Source organism: Ascaphus truei, chromosome 4 (genome assembly GCF_040206685.1).
Source record: "Ascaphus truei isolate aAscTru1 chromosome 4, aAscTru1.hap1, whole genome shotgun sequence".
Lineage (NCBI taxonomy): Eukaryota > Metazoa > Chordata > Amphibia > Anura > Ascaphidae > Ascaphus > Ascaphus truei.
In genome coordinates, this window is record NC_134486.1 from 246588045 (window position 1) to 246614327 (window position 26283).

The 26283-nt window shown below is 41.2% G+C and overlaps 1 protein-coding gene across 50 annotated transcripts in view; it reads right to left on the minus strand.

Moving 5' to 3' along the window:
- The window catches only part of TRDN (triadin), a 798289-nt gene that overhangs the window by 103613 nt on the left and 668393 nt on the right, over window positions 1-26283 (minus strand). For 47 of the 50 annotated variants that reach the window (XM_075597200.1, XM_075597198.1, XM_075597218.1 and 44 more), the window contains 7 exons: window positions 11916-11963; window positions 11028-11045; window positions 9895-9942; window positions 9014-9061; window positions 3346-3363; window positions 2727-2774; window positions 2170-2217 (listed from right to left, as the gene is read on the minus strand). In XM_075597200.1, coding sequence (XP_075453315.1) covers window positions 2170-2217; window positions 2727-2774; window positions 3346-3363; window positions 9014-9061; window positions 9895-9942; window positions 11028-11045; window positions 11916-11963 — 276 coding nt within the window. The remainder of the gene's footprint in view (window positions 1-2169; window positions 2218-2726; window positions 2775-3345; window positions 3364-9013; window positions 9062-9894; window positions 9943-11027; window positions 11046-11915; window positions 11964-26283) is intronic. The other 3 variants (XM_075597188.1, XM_075597202.1, XM_075597189.1) reach the window with 3 other exon arrangements.

Here is a 26283-nt window from a genome sequence, read left to right on the forward strand (position 1 = left end):
GCTTCTGTTTAACAGAATTTTCATTGCTCTTAAGAAAAGTTGCACGATGTAACAGTTAACCCTGTTGAAATAAACATACTGTTGAAATGGATTACATATTGCTGAAATGGACTGGGGGGGTCTCTGGAGATGAATTATTCAGAATCCCTTTTGTCTGTCTTGTCATGTCTCATAATTATGTCTCATGATGTGTTCCTGAATTCATTTATGTAAGAAAGAATGTGCTTGTTACAAGTTGAGTTTCGCTAGCAGTAGACATTCAAGGCTGGGCTTACGGCTCAATGCCCAGACGTAGAGTGATAATAACCAATTCTTCAGTTATAAAAAATTATAGATAAAATGTATTCTAACATACCTTGTTGTTGTACTGAGGTGTTTTAACCCAGTTTTTACTTATTTAGTGACCTTTAAAATTATATGTTTAGAATAGGAAGTAATCATTATATTCTGACTAGAAACCTATGTTAGACAATGAAAATGAGAAGTGTACATAAAGCCTGTTTGGACCTCCCCTTGCAGAGTTTATGATTGACTTTCATGTACACTGGCGACACACTTTATTCGAGCTCGGCTAGTCCCACGAATTCGGGTATACCCGGGTGTATTGAGGTTTGTGACTGTTTTCTGCCCGAGTGCATTGAGGTATTTTCCAGGCAGGGATTGAAGCATTTTATTCCTGCTGGCTGCAATACTGCACAGTATATATATATATACTGCATTACAATTCATGAATTTATGCCATCTGGTAGACACGCGAAGCATTGCAGCCTATTAAATCCTAATCATTATCATTTAACAGATCAGCCGCCCATCAGCCAGGCATGAACCCAGGCTGGGAAAGCAAACGCAACGGGGCTTGTCAGAGGTGAGGAGCGGCGCATTCCAGGTATCTGCCAGGTACATACTGGGTATTTGCTCGAATAAAGTGTGTCGGTGCAGTATTGATCATACTCTATGCTGTAAGGCAATAAACTACTCATTATCTAAGAACCTGTGTTTGTGCTAATCTATGTGAGTTTGCAAACAACAACAACAACAACAACAACACTATAAAAGACAAATGACATGAGAAAAAATGGTTATTAAGTACTTGAGCCATGCAAAAGCCCCACTGTGGCCAGGGACAAAAATATTAACTGTTTCATCAATCAGATACATACTGAATTTAAGTTAAAATAAATAAAACTCAAAAAGCTACAGGAAGTGATTCCGTTGGCTTCCCACAAACAGACCATAGTGCACAAAGTGTAAATGGTTGACAAGTCTAAGGCACCTTGTGAGGAATGGGTTATGCTGTCAGTTCAAACAGGATCAGAGCTCTCACATACCTCTGTTATTCAGGACCGCAGTTCTAGAAGTGTTAGCCAAACCAGCTGATGTATATCATTGCTGTCACAGTCTACTTTTGAGCTCTACGTCTCACTGAGTGCTCACACCTATACAAAGCACTTTACCCTCTTCTGGGATAGAGAACCATATCTAACAAACAGCCTTCGGCAATAAGACACCTTCTAGAACGGGAAGACACCTTACAGTCCATGTATTTGTATAGGTTGTAATGTATTCCAACACTGAGTGTGCTTATAGCAGAACAATGTTTTGTAAATATGGCCCACTGTCATTATTCTCTATAAGATTAGAAGTACTAATTCAAATCACCAAGTGAAGGGTCGTGGTGACCCGTGGCACCAGTCCTTACTCGTAATCTAGGTCTCTAAGCTGCTGCCTGTCCTATTTCTGCTGTTTTATTTTTATGTAAAAGTTTCTATGAATTCTGTTCTGTGGCCTTTTCCTCCATACACTCCCCCCTTGTTATATTTGCTCTTAGTTTTTGTGATGAATACATTTTGATATTTTTTCTTTAATATATGTGTTTGCTTATATTTTTTGAGTGCTGGAACATTTGCATATATTTATCTTCTCACTTGCTTTACACCTTTTATTTATACTGAGTTAAATTATTGCTTACGGAGTGTTCTTTCCTTTCGCTTTTTTATACTCAAATATTAAAACATACTCTCAAAAATGAATGGTAGACACCAAAGAAAGTAAACATCAATGAATCGATATCTCTGTACATTTCCAAGCACAGTATTAATGCATGTCCTTCCCCTTTGGTGTGACCCGATGTTTCTATATATTTTGTAATAAAAGTTTATAAATGTTTACCTTTCTTTGTTTGTGTTGGTTCTTTTTCATGTTTCTTTACTGGTAACTCTAAAAAAGATAATATTTATTTGTTAGTGGTTTGTCACATTTTGTGTAAAGATATTGTGGACAAGAACTACAGTACTGAATTTGGCATGGATTAATTTACCTCAAACAATGCAGCTTTAATGCATTCAACTGTTATCTGCTTATTGCTGCATCAATTGTGACTGGTTAGTTAAAAAAAACTATTTGGCATTTGGTGCAAAATGTAAACAAGGGAGGTTTACAACTAAGATTTATACGCTAATAAATGTGGAAAAAGAATGCACTTAAGACAGAATTTGATACATCCCACATTTGATATATGTTTCATGTAACACATTCATAACATCCAAATTACCTATTTTGTGCTGATTATACCCAAAATGGCCTTGGTACATATATCCCTATATTTGTAGTTACTCTAGGTTGCTTTCTGATCGGGTAGAATTCACTTACCCGAATCACAAATGCTATCCAGTGCTTGCACCAGTTAATGAATCTAGTTGTACAGTCTTTGGAGCATAAAAGGTTACCTTTCTTTATTTGTGGTGCTTCTTTTTCCTGTTTTCTCATTTCTGTCTCTAAGGATGATAATACGAATCTATGAATGGAATATGATGCATTTTGCATGCAGAGGGCAACACAAAAAGCTGCATACCAAGAAATTAATTGAAATATGCATAGCACCTGATATTTCTGATGACTTGACCTTTAGTGTAGAAAAATTGTCTACTGCAGTAGAAGATTAATATTAAAGCAAAAACAAACATGCAGTTTGCATAGCAATGCTTAGTAAATATCCACTATACACCTGATTAGGTGTGAAAGTGTAAATAGACTTTTTTACCTGTTTCGCCCTATGTACGTATATAATTTTGAGTGTAATGGCTATACTTGTACATTAAGAGCAGTTAACTCCGTCACTGTGAGCCTGCAACTTACTGAGAAAGTAAATAGTTTACGGCCCCAATGGCAGTGACGTGGTTAATACAAGGCAGTGTACAGATGTGCTTATACCATAGCTAAAAAGGCTTACAAATAATGTATAATGCATAAAGCGAATTTATCTTAACACATGAACAACAAAACTGTCTTCATACAGTACAAAGAATGTGCATTAACAATATTCAGAATAGACTTGAAATCACATACTTGCTGTTATTTTCTTGCCTGTTAGGGTTCAGAAAATCAATTTATTGAAAGTTGATAAATTGTAAATATGTTATAGAGTAACATGATGTAGAGAATTCAAAATAACCACTAATGAGTCATTAAACATAATTAGCGCCACATAAACTGTGTCTTTCTCCCCGATACTGATGTTGAGCATAGCATAGGCCCCGGATGAAGTCACAGGAAGTGACGAAACATGCAGCATGTCGGGTCTTTAGCTGTATGATTCATACCTTACCACGCCAGCTATCTCTACTAGCTCCTCTAGTGCGCTGACCTGTGTCTAACTTTCATTTGATACACCCATTTAAAGAGGTGTCAGTGCTGCTACAGGGCAGCACTTGCTATTCACTATCAAAATAGCCTGCCTGCTTTAAATACTACCGTGCATGTTTTTTCCATGCAGCCCTGTATAGACACAGCTGCTCTGACTACCTAGGTCTCGTGTGCTATACCATTTCTCAATTGCAGCAGTTTACGAGTGAGCAGCTCTGCGGTCACATGGGCACCAAAAAACCCCGTTGAAAATATTACCAAGCAGCCCAGACCTGCGTTTACTATTTTTCACTACTCCTGCTACTAAAGGTGCACAGCACCCTCGTACCTACGCCCGTTTGAGACGCACACTATACCAGATACAGCACAAACTTTGACACATGAACGCACCAATGTACAAAGAATACGCATATATACTGGGTTCATATCAAACTACGATCTATAGTGATCCATAGGCACAACGCTCTGTGTGTCACTATGTGTAATCACTATTGAACATTTCCTCGACACCCAGTACTCCCTTTACCCGTTACCAACCTTATACGGGCCGTCCAAACATTTACTTCACGCACTGCCCCGGCGCATGCGCAACTCGCATATAAACAGACTCTACTGTTTTAACTTACATGACGCATGCGCAGTGTGCACATTACGTTCATGTGCTGCGTGAACTTCTCTGTTAGTCTCGGTAGAGCCTATACCTACCAATATGTCATAGGGTTACAATAACCCATCTAGATTATTGACATTTAGAGCATCTGCCAAGATTTTCACACTTCAAGGGAGACAGAACTAATGGGAGCACAGTGAGACGCTTGACGGAGGTTGACATAGACCAACAGCAGTCTATTATTAGTCAGTGTATAGTACAGCAATATATACTGTTTTGTGTACACTATTACACTAATATTCAATAAAGTTTTTATTTATACACTAATATTTAATAAAGTTTTTTATTTATACACACCACATCCTACCCCTGACCGTCTTTATTTTCAGGTCTGCAGTGCGCCTATCTAAAGGGGATTCTTTGGTGTATCACTCTCGATACACATTTATTATCTATCTAGCCCATCCCCAGGCAGCACGCCTCTACCTTCTAGGGGTCTGAGTGAGGTCCCTTTCTATAGTTCTCACATGAACAACAAAACTGTCTTCATACAGTACAAAGAATGTGCCATAACAATATTCAGAATAGACTTGAAATCACATACTTGCTGTTATTTTCTTGCCTGTTAGGGTTCAGAAAATGAATTTATTGAAAGTTGATAAATTGTAAATATGTTATAGAGTAACATGATGTAGAGAATTCAAAATAACCACTAATGAGTCATTAAACATAATTAGCGCCACATAAACTGTGTCTTTCTCCCCGATACTGATGTTGAGCATAGTGTGGCCAAATATTGGCTTCTGAAAGGTCAACTTGTAGCCCCTTTAGCCTGTCTACACTGTAGTTTTATTTCATGCCTTTTAGGATTGTTTCTTTGCTATTAAAATCTGCTGGTTTCTATACCAATGATAGTTTATTTTTTAACACTTTTAACACACAGTATTTAGATTACATTGAAGCATTATGGCTGGTGACCACGATAAACAATCAAATGTGGTCGTTGGTGAAATGTAAGGGCTATACCTGCAGACACCTTTTTTAGCTTAAGTTTTCCACTACTGATTTAAAGCTTTCTTGTTGGTTTTATTTTTTAACGAATTAGAAATGGGGAGAACACATTGTATTTCTTAAGAAGCGGACTTACTGTCTTCCTTCAAAATGGCCATGGACAGCTTTCTACTAGCAAACCAACTACATTATCACCAGTCAGTGTTAATAACTGAATTGCTATTAGCTTCCTGTAGTCCACCTAAAATCCAGATGCTAAATACTACCTAGATGGGAGCCCACCAATGTATCAATTACCTCCGATCTGGAGAGGTACTATATGAAATAGATAATATGTATATAATAATTTAATTATATACAAAAAAATTAATTATTTGACTGGTTAGATTACTGGACCAAGTACTGTATTAAGAAGAGACAAACCACCCACCATTTAAATTATCCCAGTCAATCAGTCCAGTTAAGCCTAGTTCCTCCATTTGGGTTTGCTTACCAGTGCTAGTACTGGGTAATATTTTGAAAGATTTTTTTTTCTAATTACCATCTAACATGTCTCCTATGTATCTGTACCCAGTTGGGTAGAAGAACAATGGAACTATAACAACAACTCATATCTTATCAGTGATGGTGGTTTTTAAAAAAAAAAAAAACATTTAAAACTTAATTTTAAACTACGGTACTATTCTAAGCATTGAGAGAGGGACCAATATTTGACCAAACTCCTACCTTTAATCTCAGCCAGAAAGAACATTTGTAGTTAACTTGTCTGACAGTGCCAGTTAATTTGTTCCAGATGGGTTTTACAATTTACAAGATAATACTAATTAATAATTGTAGAGAACAACACCTTCTCTGTTGGCTTAGAACATATAATAAATATGTACAGTACTACCACAGTCCACCATTTGACCTGTCTTTTCTCTCTCTACCACTGTACATAAGCCAGTATACAGAAGAAATACATTCATAATGCTATAATCATTAATTATATATTATAAATCAACCAGTTGTGGTTGGGTTAACTATAAGTATTAATACATCCTTCCTCAGATTTCCTGTCAGGTACATGTTGAGTTACTCTATAGGTCATCAGAGATATGCTGCCATCTGACCTGTCTCCATATTATATATTATTATATATTATATATAGCACGCACAAATAAAAGCATTTCGTTAGCCACAGAACGGTATCATCTATTAATTTCAGATTATTAAAGCTCGGCTAACATGGTACTGATAAATCTACATATTATATATATATATATATATACATATTGTGACAAACGGCTTACGCCGGGGCTCCGCTGTCTGTCCGGGACTGCCAGAACACAGTCTTTTAGGGTAGGTTAAATGACGAGGCGTAACGTGCTGTTCCTTTAAACAGGCTACTGCCTGGTTTATTCAGTCCCAGGCACTGAGACTGCCACACTGAATACAAAAGTAAAACACAAGCAAAACAAAACCTTGCTCATCTGAGCAATAACTTAATCGAGGTTCACCCTGACTGGGGTTGGGGCGGCTTGCCTGCTTCCAACAAACAAAAATAAGGAACTTTACAATTTGAGAAAGGAACAGAATGATTTAACCTGTTTGGGGAGAGGCTTTTCCCCTTTCTGCTTCCAGCAGCATTCCTGCCTCCGGTCTCTTGGGGAGAGGGAAGAGGAACCAGGCAACCAGCTTTAAATACCTGATTTCTATCTAGCAGGACAGGTGACAGAAATCAGGCAGCAGGCAAACTCTGGTCTGGATCCCTCATCCCTTAGTACCAGCAACTGCCAAACTGTGGGATGGAGTGCATCCATTCTGAGGCTGCCCTTTCTAGCCTAAACAGGGTAGAAGCTGTCCAGTACCCTGGGAGCCCTATATATGGAATTTATTACCATCCCCTGGTTTCTGTCACAATATATACATATATACATATATACATACATATATATATATACATATACATATATATATACATACATATATACATATATATATATATATATATATATATATATATATATAAATATATATATATATATATATATATATATATATATATACTGTATACATTTTATTTTACTTTAATCATTTTGGGGGAGCAAAATATTAATAGCGTCAATAGGCCCCATAGGTGCCACCTAATGTAACGTTGCCCCAATGTCATGATGCACTCAAAGGTTTAATGTGCATATTTTTAGGTACTTTCTTTTAAAATGCCAATTTGCTTATATATAGGCCATGTTTATGAATTTTCTTTTGTCCCTTCTTCTGTAGTAAATCAGCAGTGCTGCTCAGATGAGGTGAGAGTGTGAACAAGTGTCACGGCCCTTGTGGTGCAAAGGGGTCTGGCCAGTTTATCCCCTTCCTATACTGAACTAATGCTGAATGGTGCATAGACAGGTGCATCCTCTTCCCCGTGCTCCACTGGATAGCCCCCTGATCGCCTACCTACGCTACACAACCCACCCCTATTCAACAACTTATGTGTTTAAGATGATAGTCATATGTCCTATAAGTGCAGAGGTACTAAGACGAGATCCCGATTTCCTGCACCTCACAATGACACAAACATCTCCACACTTGATCTTTGAGTAGATGAATAAACAAGGTAAGACTGGTTGACCTGACTTAAAGACCTAGAGGGTGTTGCCGGCATTGTGGCATCGGCTGCAGTTGCCTAACTGTGCTTGGTCTTGCTGAAGCTCACAATGATTATGTTCGTGGATGGATTGTAAGTGTTTTTTTTAATTTCATTTTTTACCTTAAAATAAAGACTATATTCAGATGTAATGTGGAAAATAGCTGAAGCGCTCAAATGCAGGTATAATATCAAAAATAATAAGCCAAACCACTAAACCAGGGTACTAACAATTGATATAGTACCTATTGTGTGATATTATGGGTACTATCCTCCTGAAGACAGGTGGTGTGTGGTGCAACCCACTCACCATCAGTCTCATTGGCAGGTTCCCCTGAAAAATATACAAATACTCACATACTGGTAGGGCAGGTAGGCAGGCTGTGCAGCTACTCAATGCAATACAGGGAAAAAGGAGACCAAAAAGCGCACCAGCACAAACGGAGCAGGAAGGACCCAAAACAAAAAATGATTAAAAGGGCACTTTAATGTGACAAAAGACCCATCCAACGCGTTTCGAACATCACAGCGTTCTTTTTCCTTGAAAAAGAACGCTGTGATGTTCGAAACGCGTTGGATGGGTCTTTTGTCACATTAAAGTGCCCTTTTAATCATTTTTTGTTTTGGGTCCTTCCTGCTCCGTTTGTGCTGGTGCGCTTTTTGGTCTCCTTTTTCCCTGTATTATATTCAGATGTAGCCAGAATCACCTTCCCTGAAGACATGGGGGAAAAGCATTTGCCATGGCTCAATGTTACCTTACCAGCTGCCCATGTCTTTCTCCCCACTGCCGGGGGAATGCTAAAGTCGGTTTCTTGCAGCATTCCCCACCAGCAGGGAATGTTAATCTGAGAACATATTTAGGCATCTAAATTCTGCTTTATGGTGTAGTGCAAACGATAGGAGCACTAGTTCCACTAGTTGCCATGACTGTCTGCTGCTCTGAGAGTGATTGACTATTATCATCCTCATCACCTTTTCTTCAGAAAAATAAGACACACACCTGGATTGTTTATGAAAGTAATTGTTACAGTACATTTACAAGCATAATATCTGGTGCGTACCCACTCTTTGTTGTGACCTGATGTTTCTATATGTTTGTCATATAAACATTTATAAATATTTACCTTTCTTTGTTTGTGTTGGTTCTTTTTCATGTTTCTTTACTTGTGTCTCTAAGAAAGATGATATTCATCTGTTAGTGGTTTATCACATTTTGTGTAAAGATACAGGGGCACAAAACTATTTGACAAGTATTAATTTATCTCACTGAGAGCTTTGCCATAAAGTAATGACTGTGACACTATCACAAACATGTACCAACAAGAAAGATTGTAGCTTTGATGCACTTCATCTTTATCTGTTACTATTGCATCAACTGTGAATGGTTACTAAAAAAAGTTTTGCATTTGATGCAGAATGTATGACAGGACGGGTAAATCTGGAAATGCAATGAACAGGGGCATAAGTTGATAACTTCACATTTTGCGTATCATGTAACATTTTCTTAACCAATTTGTAAAATGACGCAGGCAGCAACATTGGAGAAATCAACACAAAGAAGTACAGCTGAACCCAATTATAACGCGATCCATTACAACGCGAATCCGCTTATAACGCGATGCAAGCGTGGCTCCCAATTTTTGAATTTATGAATACTTTACAACACGATTATTGGTTTCTTAAATACTTTATTGTACAATGCATACAATTGTACATTATTTCAACGCGATCCGCTTTTAATGCGATGGGATTCTTTGGACCCCAAGCACAGCGTTATAAGGGGGTTAAGCTGTACAATATTTTTTAAAAAATACCTATTTAGTGTCGATTGTGCTTCAAAATGGCCTTGATTCTTACTGTATAACTCTATACTATGGTTTGTGTTTTTACCAGGTAGAATTTACTTACAGACTTACAGTAACTACTTTTGCTCTCACAAATGCTATCCAGTGCTTGCACCAGTTAATGAATCTAGTTGTACAGTCTTCGGAGCATAAAAAGTTACCTTTCTTTATTTGTGATGCTTCTTTTTTATGTTTTCTCATTTCTGTCTCTAAGGATGATAATACGAATCTATGAATGGAATATGATGCATTTTGCATGCAGAGGGCAACACAAAAAGCTGCATACTAAAAAATTAATTGCAATATGCATAGCACCTGATATTTCTGATGAACATGTGATGAACCTACTGTAAGCATGGTCATTTCGAATGTTGAGGAAAGCATGTGATAAAAGGCGAGTCCTGTATATAATGCAGTACACTACTGTATATGAGAGTTTTGGAAGCACTGATAATGTTAGAAGATATAAGAGCTTATTTATCAAGTTCCCAAGTACCGTATGTGAAATGTGAGGAGCTGATTAATCCAATTCCTTGCATTTTATGTAGATATATTAGCAAGAGAGGTTCATGTCAATCTGGCCCCGGCAGAGATTTAGGGACTTACTCTATATCCGCCCAAGCGACCGATAGTGCTGATTTCTGCCAAAATTCCTTATTGAAGTCAGCTCAGAATTTCTCCCCAAAACAGCTCTATTGACTGCTTCAACAGATATGGAAAAAGCCCCTTATTCATGGAATAAAGGGGGGAAACGGAAGACCATCCACAGCACAAACATTCTAACAGTATCAGGGCTGTAAGAACTGTTACTTGTCATTGATTTGGGACTTGACGTTTAGTTTAGAAACATTGTCTACTGCAGTTGAAGATTAATATTAAATCAAAAACAAACATGCAATTTGCATAGCATTGCTTAGTAAATATCCACTGTACACCTGAATAGGTGTGAAAAGTGTGAAAGTGTTCATATACGGTTTTGCCTCAGTTCGCCCCATGTTCCTGAACAGATAATGTATATAATTTGCAGTGAGCATCTGCTAATACATTAACAGCAGTTAACTCCGTCACTGTGAGCATGCAACTTACTGCAAAAGAAAACAGTTTATGACCCCAATGGCAGTGATGAGGTTAATACAAGGCAGTGTACAGATGTGCTCGTGCCATAGCTTAAAAGGTCAGGCTTACAAATAATTAGACTCATAAAGCAGATGTATCTTAACACATGAGCAACAAAGCTGTATTCATTCAAAGCATGGGTTATAACAATATTCAGAATAGACAGGAAATCACATACTTGGTATTATTTTCTTGCCTGTTTGTGAAAATTGGTAAATTATGAATACGTTATTGGGTAACATGAGGCAGTGAATTAATTGAAAGAAACACTAATGAGTTGTTAATGGGAATAACGCCATATAAACTGTGTCTTTCTCCCTGATACTGATGATTTACAATGGTGAGCATATTGTGGTCGAATGTCAGCTTCTGATAGGTCAACGGCAACTTCAGTGTATATAGAATGACCCCCTTAGGGAATAGATAGTAAATCTATCCCCATGAGAGTTAAACAACCGCTGTTTACTTGCCACTGTTCAATAGTCTAATGCAATGTACTTTATCCCGTCTGTGTAAGCTAATCGGCAGAGCCTGAAAAGAGGGTTATCAACTGCCACTATTGGGAAGGTCAGTAGTAGCACTGTATGAACTATAGATGTACAGAGGGAGTGATAAGAAGGGAAAGGCAGGAATGGATAGGAGGTCACCTGGTCAGGAACATAGTACACTAACCATTCAGTCACACCATGTAAACTCCAGACAGGTGCTGTTTTACAATAATCATAACTTCTCTAAATTGATGGTTGGTAACCCAATCTGTAACTTCAACCTCCTACTTAAAGTGAGGTACAGTATAGCACTATATATTATATTATGCATTCATTTTTTATTGTTCCTTTTGTAGATTCCCACTAATTTCTATATTGGCTTTAAGCAGCAATCTCCTCTAAACCCCTATATGGGGTTACCACATATAATGTTAGGCTAGTGCCCCATGAGCACTAGCAAGAGGGCCACTGTGTAACATACAGTACAACATCCAGCATAATTGCTGATGATGTACAAAAAATCTGCATGATCATACTATATTTTGCAAAATACGTTCAGATTGGGTTTAGTACATTACCTGGTGTTGCAGGAGTTGCATCTTTTTCAGGCTTTGTAATGTCTTTTTCTGAAAAAGAAATGCAAATATAACACCTACTGTAGTGTATGTTTCTCATGAAACAAAATAACACAACTGATATACAGATGTAGCAGGCGGTATTTTATTTGCTGGCGCACACAATAATGCATTAGCCCAGCCCCCTTTTGGCAAGTAACTAATGGAAAGATAATGGTGTCTGCCCTCATTGGCACATTGTGTGTGTCCCGCCTCAATGCACTAGTGTTAGCAGGAACCATCTGCTAAAGCTGTAGGTCAATAGTTGTTTTGTGCCATTTATAAGTGATATAGTCTCTACTGTATTATATTTATAAGGTACATTAGTATTTCTTATTTCTTATTTATAATAAGATATTAAAATATGTCAATATTAATTGTAAAATGAAGTTACTTCATATATAAGAATAAATGTACTGGTTAACTCTCGGCACAATTTCACTTTGCTCCTTCCATGTTTAGTAATTCTGTGAGAAATCCTATTTTTGCTTATGTGACAATAATACTCTTAGTTTTTTTTACTGTTCTTACCTCAGATCAAGCAAAGAATTGAATGCATTTGGTAACCCTGACAATATTTATTGAATTATACATTTTAGGACAATGTGCTACATTTTTACACAGCAACTACATTCAAGAGCGTACTTACATAGGTTCACAAGGTTGATTTATTTTTTGGTATAATGAGGCTATATACTGTATCAAACTCTACTAGGTGAAAAATGGCACCAGATTTATTTAACAAAAACAAATTAAAAGCAATTAAAAATGTTTTCCCTTTCTTCAATTTGGTGCAAAACGTTGCACTATTTTGTCTTGAATATGAAGCCTTTAGGGGATTGAAAATGGAAAGATCTTGTGTTTCATTGTGTAAATGTACCAGTGCATTAGCTCTAAGTGTTGAGCTACCATATGAGCGGCAGATGGTGATTTATTGTGTGTCAATTTTAGAAGTTATTTTGTATTTGCATGAAGGAAATCATGAAGTGGCATACATTTTCTGGCTAATAAATGCAGAATTTGTAGAAAACACTCATAATGTACATTGCAAACAGAAAAGGGAGTAATGTGTCAAAACAGGCTTCTATTTGCCCTTTCTTTAAGTTGGTACTGTACATCTTCCCCAATGAGTTTAATCAGCTGATCAAAAGATCTTTGGTGGAGATATGTAAAGAAGCACACAAATAATTGCACTTGTTTTCTTCATTTTGTATAGATGTCATGAAAGCTTTACCCCACCATACAGCTTGTACAGTCTGGGAAAGGAAGGTCTGGGACAACAATAAACCCAAGGATTGCAGTTTAGTCTTAAATATGGCATGTTCTTCCTACCTAATACAACATTGGACCTGTTTCTCAGTTAAATATCTAAACTTTATTTTTATTTGTAACATTTTTAAAAGGCCCAAACATGCATGACATACTGAGCCCTACTTATTCTTTTTCTTGGAGCACATGTATTGTGTTATATCAATTCTTCAGACTTTCACACATATTCAATGTATTAAACAGCATTTTTTGTAGCCAGAAAGTTCTGTCTTGCTTGACGCTGACTGCTTATTTTGTTTTTAGATCCGTTGATTAAAATTGCAATTTTATGTCTCATTGGATACTGACTGTTCCACTCCGGAACCGAAACGTCGGATTGGGCGGTCTGTTCATTTTGTATTGATGCCTAATACAGACTTTTTTTGCCTTTACTGATCTGAGTGCAGTCTTCCTTTACCGGACGTGAGAATGGTAATGTTGTTCTATTATTATTTATATATATATATATATATATATATATATAGTCTCCGTGGCGGGTGGGGGAGAGCGGGCCGGTTCATCGGAGCCAGCCGAGCTCCGCGGCAGTCCCTGCACACAAGGGGCCATCATTTTTAATTCCGCGCATGCGCGATCGAACCCGTGCGCATGCGCAGAGAGGTGGTTTGTGCTGTGGCCATGACAGATGGCTCCACAAGGGACTACAAGTCCCAGAAGCCCTTAGGAGGGATAGAAGGAGATAGTTTGGCACAAAGATGGAGTGTGCGAGTCTGAAAGAGGCAGCCAAGAGAAGAGGTAGTGTCCCGGGTGCCAGTAGCTCTGGGACTAGGCCAGATTTCCCCTGCAGGCTCCAGTTACAACAATAGAAATAGGTGATAGTGCGCAGCTAATAACTAGTTAACAACAACAAATAATAAGTGAACAGTGCACTGTGATTTTAGAAACATTAATGTTGACCTTAAATGTGGATCTGACACTAAACGTGGGTCTGCAGCCTTTCTTGGGGGTGGCTCGACACCCCAGGAACTAGACAAAAAACAAAAGAACAGGGCGCACAACGCACGTAGTGAAGTAAAGTAAAAAATGTGACTTTATGATTAAAAGTAAATAGTTCTGCGTACATCAAGTTAGAATACACAAGCAGTTGGTATATAGGTTTACCACACCAGGAGATGACAATGAGCGACACCCTCGGATGGATCTCAGCAAGCGGTGGATCTGTGGTCGTCTCATCTGCCCCTTACAGCATTCTCCGTCTTGGGGTGGTGGATGAAAAAGTCCCTTGTAGGGAGAACCCCACAGCACACAGCTCACAGGCGGGTAGGGAAGCCGTAGGAATCAGCGTCCATAGGTCAGTACACCGTTTGCCGCCACTCCTCGTCGGGCGCTCGGCGGTGACGTCACGAGTCGCTCCTCGACTTCCGCGATGCTTCTCTTGGAACGCACAGCGTGCGTGTCATTCAGATGGTACTCAGCAGCGGGGAGGGCTGTAGCGCTATGAAGGCGGCTTGTTAACAGTGCTCTAAACCACACTTGAATGGGGGGAAAAAGAGCATAGACACCTCTCTTCCAACGCGTTTCGTAACACTAGGTTACTTCTTCAGGGATAGCGGTCTGGGACCAGACAACAGACCACACTAGAGACATTAAAGGAGACAGTTCTGCTGGAGCTCCCTCAAGAGGCAGACAAAAACGGTAATGCGAGAGGGATTTGGCAGACCCTGCGTCCTGGGATCACGTTGCGGCCCTGTTCATTCCGGATCCCCAGTATACCTTGGTCTGGCCTGAGACCACTATGCACCAACGATTCCACACAGGGGTAGCGCTACTCCACATTCACTTTGGGTGGGATTGTTCTGTAGATACCAGGGTGGTAAGGTGCCTAGGGCACCCTCAGTAGTTTGGGGGAACCCCACTGGGGTAGTGAACATTGTGTTGTGTCAGTGCATTGTGGGGACGTTGTGTTGGGGGTGATACTGTTGTTATTCCTGTGTGTTAGTAAATAGTTATATTATACCAGTGTGTCTGTGTATTGCTTATCCTTGTATTAGTTCCTGTGAGGGGTTATCCTGCACACGGGATCCCTCATCAGGTGGAGGCGCTGTACCGAGAAGGGCGAGAGCTCACTCCAGTCTCCCAGCGGCGGAGGTTTAGGCCTCCTGTGAGCCACAGGTAAAGTCAGCACGCGTAGTTCCCATAGTCATAGGGAAAGGGGGCTACATATATATAGATGTAGAGGTATTTGTACCGTGTTAGCCGAGCTTAATAATAAAAAACGAATAGACGATATCGTTCTGTGGCTAACTAAATGCTTTTATTTGTGAGAGCTTTCGAGATACACTGATCTCTTCAGTATAATTAAATACGTGAGTGAGACCGCAATCACCATATGTATTTGTTGTATATATAGTAAATGACAGGTGATGTAAAGGGTATAAGCACAGTAATATCAGTGTTGATCAAAAGGTTTGATCAGAAAGAAAACCCCTTATAATTAGCACTCAAATGTCACACATATTATAGTAATGGACACAGTGGTCCCGCAGTGATATACTGCTTGTCTGTCAGGTACTCCCGAATCACCGAGGATATCAAAAAATAATAAAATTTTATTAATTCTACATAGAAGATTAAAAACACAGATACATTGTTAAAAATCCCTATAATCATGTGGCTGATATGTACAGGTCAAATAAGGTAAGTACAATTGACTGTTCAATATACTGACATATCCTGACATCCGATTATCACAGCTGTTGTAAATTGTTATTGTAATTAGTGAGATATATATATATATATATATATATATATATATATATATATATATATATATATATATATATATATAAAATCAATCACAGAGCAGGTTGGATAGAATATTGCTCATTCATCAATTATCCTTGCTGTAGTCTTGCTTAGATTGTATGTCTAGGAGCTAGGTAGTGATATACAGTATAGTGTTTAATTCGTTACGGACAACTCTGAGGTTTTTCATTAATTGTATTAGTCTCTATATGTCACATGAGACAAAAGGGTTAAATGCCTTTGAAACACATTCGCCGTTTATATCCAAAATTGTCCAAACAGAGGTCTAGACAGTACAATGTATCACAGTAAATCACATTTGTATACTATGGTATATATATATATATATCTTAATTGTGGCCAATTCGTCACTACCACTTATACAGTATAACCTACTGTAGTATGTCACAGTTTTTAACCATTTTTAACATGGTTCCCTATAGGCTGGGTGATAATGGGGAATGGCGGGGTTGCAGACCTGCCTAAGACATGCAGATGAGCTTGCTTTCCTGTGGAGGGTTTTTGTCACTTTTTTTACTCACCATAACTTAACTCAGTATTATGGTTTAGCCTATCCCATAGCCTCTCTTGCATTCCCAGTAGAATCAACCCCACACTGATGAGACCCATCAAGGTCGAAACAGCTGTCTGTGGGTGATTTTCTGGGTATGCACTTTAACCCTGGCTGTGCTCAAAGCTGTGACCATGCAGCAAGCTTAAGCCTATAGGGAACCATGTTTAAAATGGTTATTGAGGCAAAAAGTGACACTGTGTGCTCATTTGCATGTCATTTCCCAGAATCCCTTGCTGCAGTAGAAGTGCTGTATGCTGGGTGATAATGGGGAAAGGCGGGGTTGCAGACCTGCCTAAGACATGCAGATGAGCATACAGTTATATTTGCATATATATATATATATATATATATATATATATATATATATATATATATATATATATATATATATATTAGATTAAAGCCAACATGGCAGCACTCTCAATGAGTAAGTGCCTTGGTAGGCTTGAGTTATGCTACTGTAGGTAAACTGGTAATCTAATAGCATTATAAATGGACACCGGAGTATACAACAATACCAGCACTGACAACAAAAGTAGTCAAAAAGAAAAGGTTTGTGTTTATTAATCCATAAAACACAAGATATCCTGACATTTCGGTCCCCCCGACAGACCTTCAACCCTGAATGTGATCCCTCTAGGGATCAAAATGTCAGAATATCTTGTGTTTTATGGATTAATAAACACAAACTTTATTTTCACTACTTTTTTGGTCAGTGCTGGTATTTTTTGTACTCCCCAGTGTCCATCTATAATGTATATAAATAAAAATATAAATACATAGTTTGTTACATGAGTCACAGATGAAATGCAGAAGCAATACATGCTACATCTCCACAGAATATTACTTACTACTTAATAGGCGCATGAGTTGCTACAGACAAAAAAAGTGTCACTCTTAAAAATCAGACATAGCAGGTTATTACTTACAGTGACAGAAATATTGCAATATCAAAAGACAACAAGCATCCTAGTCATAATACTTCTTGCAAAGCAAGTAAGATGTCTAATTTACAAAAAAAATGTAGTATTCACATCAACTTTCAGGCATACAGTGATATGTACTGCCAAATGTTCATTATTTGCATCCCCAAGCCCCCTGTAATTGATTCTAGAAGTACATATTTTTTATGGACTTAACGGGAAATAGGGTGGGTAGAAAAAAAGCATTTATTTTCCAGGGTTTCCTAAACTATATAGTCTTCAGTGATCACTAGTAACACCAGGTTTAAGCAATAATCACTACATTTGCAAACACATGTGGATGTTAGTTTACATATACAGTAAATACAATGTGACAATCAATGGAAGCCTAAACACCCAATGAAGGAGAATCAGGCACACAGTCTTAATCATCAAATGAAAAGGGGTTTAATGTGCCAAGGAATCCAACGTTTCGGCAGTAATACTGCCTTTCTCAAGGTGTAGGAGCCTACACCTTGAGAAAGGCAGTATTACTGCCGAAACGTTGGATTCCTTGGCACATTAAACCCCTTTTTATTTGATGATTAAGACCGTGTGTCTGATTCTCCTTCTTCACTGGATCTATTTGGGACATCAGGAGCTCCCCAGAACCAGCGCACCGGCGGTTAAGTACGCCACTGTGATGATAGGAAGGATTTGGCCCGGGATTAAAGGGGTTACAACCCCATTTGGCCACCCTCTACTCTCATCAGGGAAGCAAGGGGTTAACTGGACTGAGGTCCAGTAATGTGTTTTGCCTTGCTTCAATATCCAAATGTTTATTCCGCTGTGTAAATGTGTCGTGTTACGCCAGTGTTTGCATCACTTACATGCTGGGATCCATCCGGGAGGTCAAGGGTTGATATTTCTTTAGTGATTATAGCCCTTTGTGTAATTTTCCCGCCTTTTCAGGCACCATTTTGCAGCGTCCCATAGGCCGCCATTAGAGCTCCATGCATTTCAATGGCAGATCTTGCTGTTTTGGACCTGTTTCCCTCGAAGACCAGCAGATGGCGTCTGAGTGGAGGAGCGGCGGTTTCCCATTGTAAGTCAACGGGCTCATTGACTTCAATGGAGATTCCTCGATGGCGCTTTCCAGGAACGAGTTGGCTGCCGTCCAAACCGCAAAACCGCAAAGCGGATACAATGTCCTTTAAAAGAGTTAAATCACTTTAGTCAAGTTCAATGATAAGTGGCGTGGGAATCTACAGTTCTAGAGCACCTAGAAATAAAATTCTTTTTGCCCCTAGTTCCTAGGCCTCTTCCCACTCGACCACCACCGGGTGCCCGAATCCTGGACCCCCGAGAAGGGTCGTGCCGAGAGAGCGGGTTGCGCCATAGGTTCCAACGGCGGCGGCAGAAACAGCTCAGGATTTCGACTAAGTGTGAAAAGCTGAAAATGATGAGTCCATATCTCCGGTTCCGGAGGGTCCAGAGGGCCAGGGTTTGGGGTACCTGTAGGCACTGCTCCGGCATGGCTGCAGAACCCTCCTTGACCCTCTTGGACCAACCTGATGGAGTATGGACCCCCTTGAAAGTTCGGGACTTTTGCCATTGATTCCAATGGGGGAAAAGCCGCGTGGCGGAAAAATGACTAAGTCTAAAATGTTGAAAAGTGTAAGTCCATATCTCCGGTTCTGAAATGCCCAGAGGGATGGGATTTGGGTGGCATGTAGCCAAGGTTCCGGCTTTAATGCATGCCCCTTCCCAGCCCCCTCAGACCAACCAGACGGAGTGTGGACGAATGTAAAGATTTGTGGATTTTCTCATAGACTTCAAGGGCGGCGGTTCCCCATTGAAAGTCTATGGCAGGAAACTCCATTGACAACAACGGCGGAGTTGCTCCATTGAAACCCACGGCGGCAGAGCCCGTTGTTTTCAATGGGGATTTAGTGAAACGCTGAGATTTCTTTTAGCGGAGATTTTTATAATAAAATATGAAACGGTTTATGTGATATTTGTGTAACTCCGGTTCCCAAGGTCCTAGCGGGCTGAAACTCGGACCATATGGTGTCCCAGTTCTGGCATTAAGGTCTGGAAAGTTTGGACCACTGGACCTACCAGAACCGGGTATTTTAATATGTGTATGTATTAAAATGTATATGGGGTTTTGGGTTTGCTCTAAAAACTGCAGACTCCATCTGTTATGTTAATAAGCAGGAAGAGCATCCTACAAGAATTAACATCTCCCGGTGATCAAAAAGTTAACTGCCCTATTGTTTATACTGGGGCCAATAACAAAGAGGCTGAGTAGTTTTAAGTGTGATACTTCACACTTACCCTGGAAGCCAAATTCGGCTTCAAAGAGATTTGTGCTAGACAGCTCGACGCCTTGAGTGTAAGAGAAGGGTGGAAATGGTATATAAACCAGGGTCCCCCTTACTCAAATGTCTTCATGTCTTCATGTCTTCATTCATGATCTGCAGGTATTGCTGTGATGTCAACTGAATTATGGAAGAATGGCCCATCCTGTATCCTGATGGCTTTCTTGTCCTAACCTTTAAGTAAGTGTCCATACTTTGCCTGTTATTTGTATATCTCGTTTGTTCACCTTTATCAAGGAATAAATTATATTTTATGATATCTAAGTCTCGTCCGGTTCAACCCAGTTATATATTTGGTGGTGTATTATTAATAGCCTGTCACAAAGCTCCCGTCACAGGCTTATTAATAAAAGTGGTGGCAAGCGGCGGGATTGAACTGGACCTGTATTACAGTGTACTGCGGGATACTGTAATATAGTGGGAACTCGAAGGTAATTGCGAGTTCCTGGGACTAAAGATATTGAACACACAGTGTACAACATATAACAGAAGATATGGCACCTCCTCACTGTTCCCCTACTTGTGAGAAGCATTACCTCCAGAACCAAAGTGCCGGCCATCCGTCTGACTGGAGCCGGGCACCGAGACCGGAGGAGTGCATCAAGTCGGCGCGGGGACCAGCAGCTGGCAAGGCTGAGAGAGAGGCAGCGATTGGTGAACATGAAACCCAGCAGGCTGAGCAAAGATCCACAGCTGCAGCCGCTCTAACCACCAAACCGCCCGGAGAGCAGGGAAGGGAAACAGCTCTGGGATGGCAGAGACTTGTGGAGGGAGCGGGCGATCGCGGAGACCCCGAAAGTTTTACAGCCGGAGAGGTAACGGCCGCTGCGGCGGCCAGCCCATTTTCCTGGAAGAGCTTTCACTGTTGTCTGCGTGGGGAGGGATGTGGTCCCAGGCGGAGCGGAACGAGCTCCTGAGGCTGGCGTTGTCCCGACCACTTACCCCCTCCCAGCGCCCGGTGCTCAAGCAACTCCGCTCTGGACTCCTTTTCCCCTTGCTGGGGTTAGTCCACCGGCGGCGGAGAAGCACCGGCAGGCGCTGTGGCACTGCCAACAAACGGGCCACAATAATGCCCGGTGCCCAGAGCGTGCGCGGTCGGGCGAAGAAGCCCCTCAGGGCCAGCGCTCACGAGCTGCGGAAAAGATGACCCAGTTAGCGGCATCCTCTGATGGCTCCCGCCCAGCCGGGGCAACAACCCTCCTCGGGATGTCTCCTGGAGAACCTGGACGGGCTGCATCAGCAACAGCGGCGGAGAGCGGCGGCCATCCACTTGATCCCGGCGGAGAACATGCGGCAGCGGAGAATAAGCCGCCACTCCGGCATCCTGCCGGTGGCAATTTTATTTGGGGGAGGGTTGGGGTGTGCGGGAGGTGGGTGTTTCACATTGTTTGGTGGAGTCGGCGATTCCCAGCGATGACCGGAGCCCCACAATCCACGCCGGTGACCCTGCATCAAAGCCGGGTACTGCTGCGGCAGCTACCCGGGGCTTGCCCATGGCGGCGACGGCGGCGGAAGAGCCGCGATTCCGGCAAAGTGCCGGAGCCCTTTCTGAGTGGGGGGAGGGACAGGGATTGCGGGAGGCGGTTATTTTACCAAGTTTGCATGGAGCCGTGTTTCTCCACAAAGACCTGGGACCCCGGTCCTGCATCGTTCCCCCTGTGCCAACCCTGGGCGCTGCTGCGGCGGTGACCCGTTGCTTCCCCACCCAGATGATGCCGGCGGCGGCCACTCCAGTCCCCCTGCAATCGGGACCAACGAAGGCGGCGGTCTCTGCGGGGACCAGCGAGGTAAGCCAGACCAAGTCGCAGACTGACCCTGACTTATTTTTCCCTATGACTGTACCCTGTTGTTTCACTATAGGGGTGACCGGGGGGTGGCAGGAGATAGGGGTACCAGGGGAGGGGAAGGAAGGGCAGCTTGTAGGGCAGCACTAAATTGATACACTAAGTGTATATACATAAGCACACTGTGGCACTATCAATTTAGTACGTATTATACGCCCTGATACACTCACATTGAGACTGTCCTTCAAGTGGGCTCTCATAGGCTCCTTCCCTATACCTTTAGGTAGCTATAACCTATAGCGACTGATCCCGAGTATGTATTAGGGATCTGATTATTCAACATCTACCCACCTAGCCATAGGTGGGTTATCAATGATACAGTCACGTGCTGTTGAATTATACCATTTAATCTAGTTTTAACACCCTATTTTTTATTCATGGTTATTAATAAAGTATTTTAAATTTACAATTATACATTTGTTGTGATTGAGTGCTGGAAGACTGGGTTCTTTTTTCTTTCATATGATACAGTGTGCAGCCTGGTCTGCAAAGGGGCCCCTTCACCATGGACTTGGTTCACCAGGCACTGGGTGGGGGGCAGAGGGTGGCAAAGGAGAATGCCCGGCGGCCACGGTGGAGCCCTGCTCTGCAGGATCTGGACTTAACTATCCACTGTGGCCAGGACAATGTACTGGACAATGCCGGAGGACAATTTTGCCAGGCCAACCACTCAAGACTTATTGAGTGCTTCAAGGGCACCAGTGGTGTCCCAGTACCAGGGGAGGCAGCTGGGGCACCAGGCACCCATTGAGCAGGGGAGGTGTTACAATAGGGAGGATTTGGCCCGGGATTAAAGGGGTTACAACCCCATTTGGTCACCCTCTACTCTCATCAGGGAAGCAAGGGGTTAACTGGACTGAGGTCCAGTAATGTGTTTTGCCTTGCTTAAATATCCAAATGTTTATTCCCCTGTGTAAATGTGTCGTGTTATGCCAGTGTTTGCATCACCTACATGCTGGGATCCATCCGGGAGGGCAAGGGTTAATAACTATTGCAGAGTCCCATAGGCTGCCATTAGAGCTCCATGCATTTCAATGGCGGATCTTGCTGTTTTGGACCTGTTTCCCTCGAAGACCAGCAGATGGCGTCCGAGAGGAGGAGCGGCGGTTTCCCATTGTAAGTCAATGGGCTCATTGACTTCAATGGAGATTCCTCGACGGCGCTTTCCAGGAACGAGTTGGCTGCCGTCCAAACCGCAAAACCGCAAAGCGGATACAATGTCCTTTAAAAGAGTTAAATCACTTTAGTCAAGTTCAATGATAAGTGGCGTGGGAATCTACAGTTCTAGAGCACCTAGAAATAAAATTCTTTTTGCCCCTAGTTCCTAGGCCTCCCCCCACTCGACCACCACTGGGTCCCCGAATCCTGGACCCCCGAGAAGGGTCGTGCCGAGAGAGCGGGTTGCGCCATAGGTTCTAATGGCGGCGGCAGGAACAGCTCAGGATTTTGTGGAAGTGTGAAAAGCTGAAAATCATGAGTCCATATCTCCGGTTCCGGAGGGTCCAGAGGGCCAGGGTTTGGGGTACCTGTAGGCACTGCTCTGGCATGGCTGCAGAACTCTCCTTGACCCTCTTGGACCAACCGACGGAGTATGGACCCCCTTGAAAGTTCGGGACTTTTGCCATTGATTCCAATGGGGGAAAAGCCACGTTGCGGAAAAATGACTAAGTGTAAAATGTTGAAAAGTGTAAGTCCATATCTCCGGTTTTGGAATGCCCAGAGTGATGGGATTTGCGTGGCATGTAGCCAAGGTTCCGGCTTTAATGCATGCCCCTTCCCAGCCCCCTCAGACCAACCAGACGGAGTGTGGACGAATGTAAAGATTTGTGGATTTTCTCATAGACTTCAAGGGCGGCGGTTCCCCATTGAAAGTCTATGGCAGGAAACTCCATTGACTACAATGGTGGAGTTGCTCCATTGAAACCCACGGCGGCAGAGCCCGTTGTTTTCAATGGGGATTTAGTGAAACGCTGAGATTTCTTTTTAGCAGAGATTTTTATAATAAAATATGAAACGGTTTATGTGATATTTGTGTAACTCCGGTTCCCAAGGTCCTAGCGGGATGAAACTCAGACCATATGTTGTCCCAGTTCCGGCATTAAGGTCTGGAAAGTTTGGACCCGCTGGACCTACCAGAACCGGGTATTTTAATATGTGTATGTATTAAAATGTATATGGGGTTTTGGGTTTGCTCTGAAAACTGCAGACTCCATCTGTTATGTTAATAAGCAGGAAGAGCATCCTGCAGGAATTAACATCGCCCGGTGATCAAAAATTTAACTGCGCTATTGTTTATACTGGGGCCAAGAACAAAGAGGCTGAGTGGTTTTAAGTGTGATACTTCACACTTACCCTGGAAGCCAAATTGAGCTTCAAAGAGATTTGTGCTAGACAGCTCGACGCCTTGAGTGTAAGAGAAGGGTGTAAATGGTATATAAACCAGAGTCCCCCTTACTCAAATGTCTTCATGTCTTCATGTGTCTTCATTCATGATCTGCAGGTATTGCTGTGATGTCAACTGGATTATGGAAGAAATGGCCCATCCTGTATCCTGATGGCTTTCTTGTCCTAACCTTTAAGTAAGTGTCCGTATTTTGCCTGTTATTTGTATATCTCGTGTGTTCACCTTTATCAAGGAATAAATTATATTTTTTCATATCTAAGTCTCGTACCAGTTCAACCCAGTTATTTGGTGTAAATTGCAGCCTGTCATAAGTTACCGTGACACCCACTTTCACCCTTTTTGTTTGAGTGCGTGCATTACCTTCATTCCAAGCCTAAAAACCCAAACCAGATTACTAAGGAAAGATATGAGCACATATGAATTACTCTTAAGTAGGTAATACATCCTTGAGCACATTGCCAAAGACAGATACACATCTTAACACTGCCCCTTTGCATTTAATTAAGGACTTCTCCTTAAAACAAAAACTTAATTTATTGTAGTACTGATATGCTGCTTGCCCCTAGCAGTTCTGAATTGATGGTTCCCTGTACTCTCTATGATGTCCTTTCCTATATTACTGTATGTATTATTAGATTAGTATTTGGAGGGATTTAGAGTATATTAGAGATCTAGGGTAAGACTCAGCAGCAATTATTAGTGGGTTGCAAACATTCTTTGGATCTTCACTCTCTAAAGAGAAGCAGTTTAGACAATTGGATCAGGTCAAGTAAGAAATCTAAAGAACTATCATTTGAAGTCTAATTTGTGATACATTACCATGAACAATGTAACTTAGAAGCATTGTATGTTGCCTAATGTATGATATATTGGGGCTACCTGGGGATTGGCATAACTGCTACAGTATACAACAGATCGCAGTCAGCAAACAACAAAAGAAAGAAGGGAAATGAAAACATTTATGTTAATCCCTATGCACATTATTTACAGAGCCTTATTCAACAGTAACATAAAACTGACAGGTACCCAGCATGTGTTTACTAACACACAAATGACATGGTAAAATTAGCCCTAATTAATTTATTCACCCAGCAAAACAAGGGAATTGTATAAAAATGTACAATTTACTCTGTTGAAACACCAAGATTGAGGGGAGAATTGATTTCATGCTGTGTCCATTTGCATCAATCTTTAATGGTGCTCGAGTCTTATTTACTTTGTTTTTGTCCATTAGCAATTTGTAGAGTGATTTTGGGAGCAGTTAGGGCACATGCTGCTCTGTGCAATGTTATGAGTTAGATCACAGATTGCATGCAATTTTCTTTCATAAGACATGAGGTACAGCAGCTAGTGTATCTGCTCAAGAGATCAGTATCAGATGTAACAAATTCAAATACCAATGCAAATGGTTAAAATATTAAAAAGAATAAATACAATTACATCACAAAATCTCTAATATGTTGACATTATTAAATAGGACTATTTTTATTGGTGAAATCACAGGTTAGAGTTAAAGGAATAAAAAATAAAACCACATGCTATTTTTAGGAATAGCGCTGGATACTGATTGGGAGAGAGATATACTTTTCCTTTCCCTGCTATGTTGTTTTATTTAAAGTTGGACTATTTTTGGTATTATAGATGTAGCCCTGTTTCCTAGTGAACACAGACCGCTACCATATGCTGTATAACCTGTAGGCTCACAGGGCCTAAGCCTTCGCCACGGAGAGCCTGGGGCACACGTAATGATAGGTAATACCTTGTACTCGGTGCAGCGCCTCACCTGCGATGGCTCCCATCAGAGGGGGAGTGGTTCCTCGCAGGACAATTATATATCACTCCACACACACACAGCATATAAAACAACCGAATGACTTTACTTGTAGCATATGCAATATATCAACAGGTGCCCCTCTCTAGAGGAGACACTACTACAGCGTCACACAGGACGCTTCCCCCCTACACCGAGTGATGCCACTCCGTGTCCAAAAACCCCACACAATATGTCCAAGACAGATCTCTCGGCGGAGTGCGGCGGTTGTAAGGGGGCGAGGTTCATCCATGTGTACTTCGGCCATTCAGGTCCGGGTTTGTCCAGGGGGGTCTTCCTTTTTCTCATTACCCCCTTTATTCTTGGGGGTGGCGGCCACTTT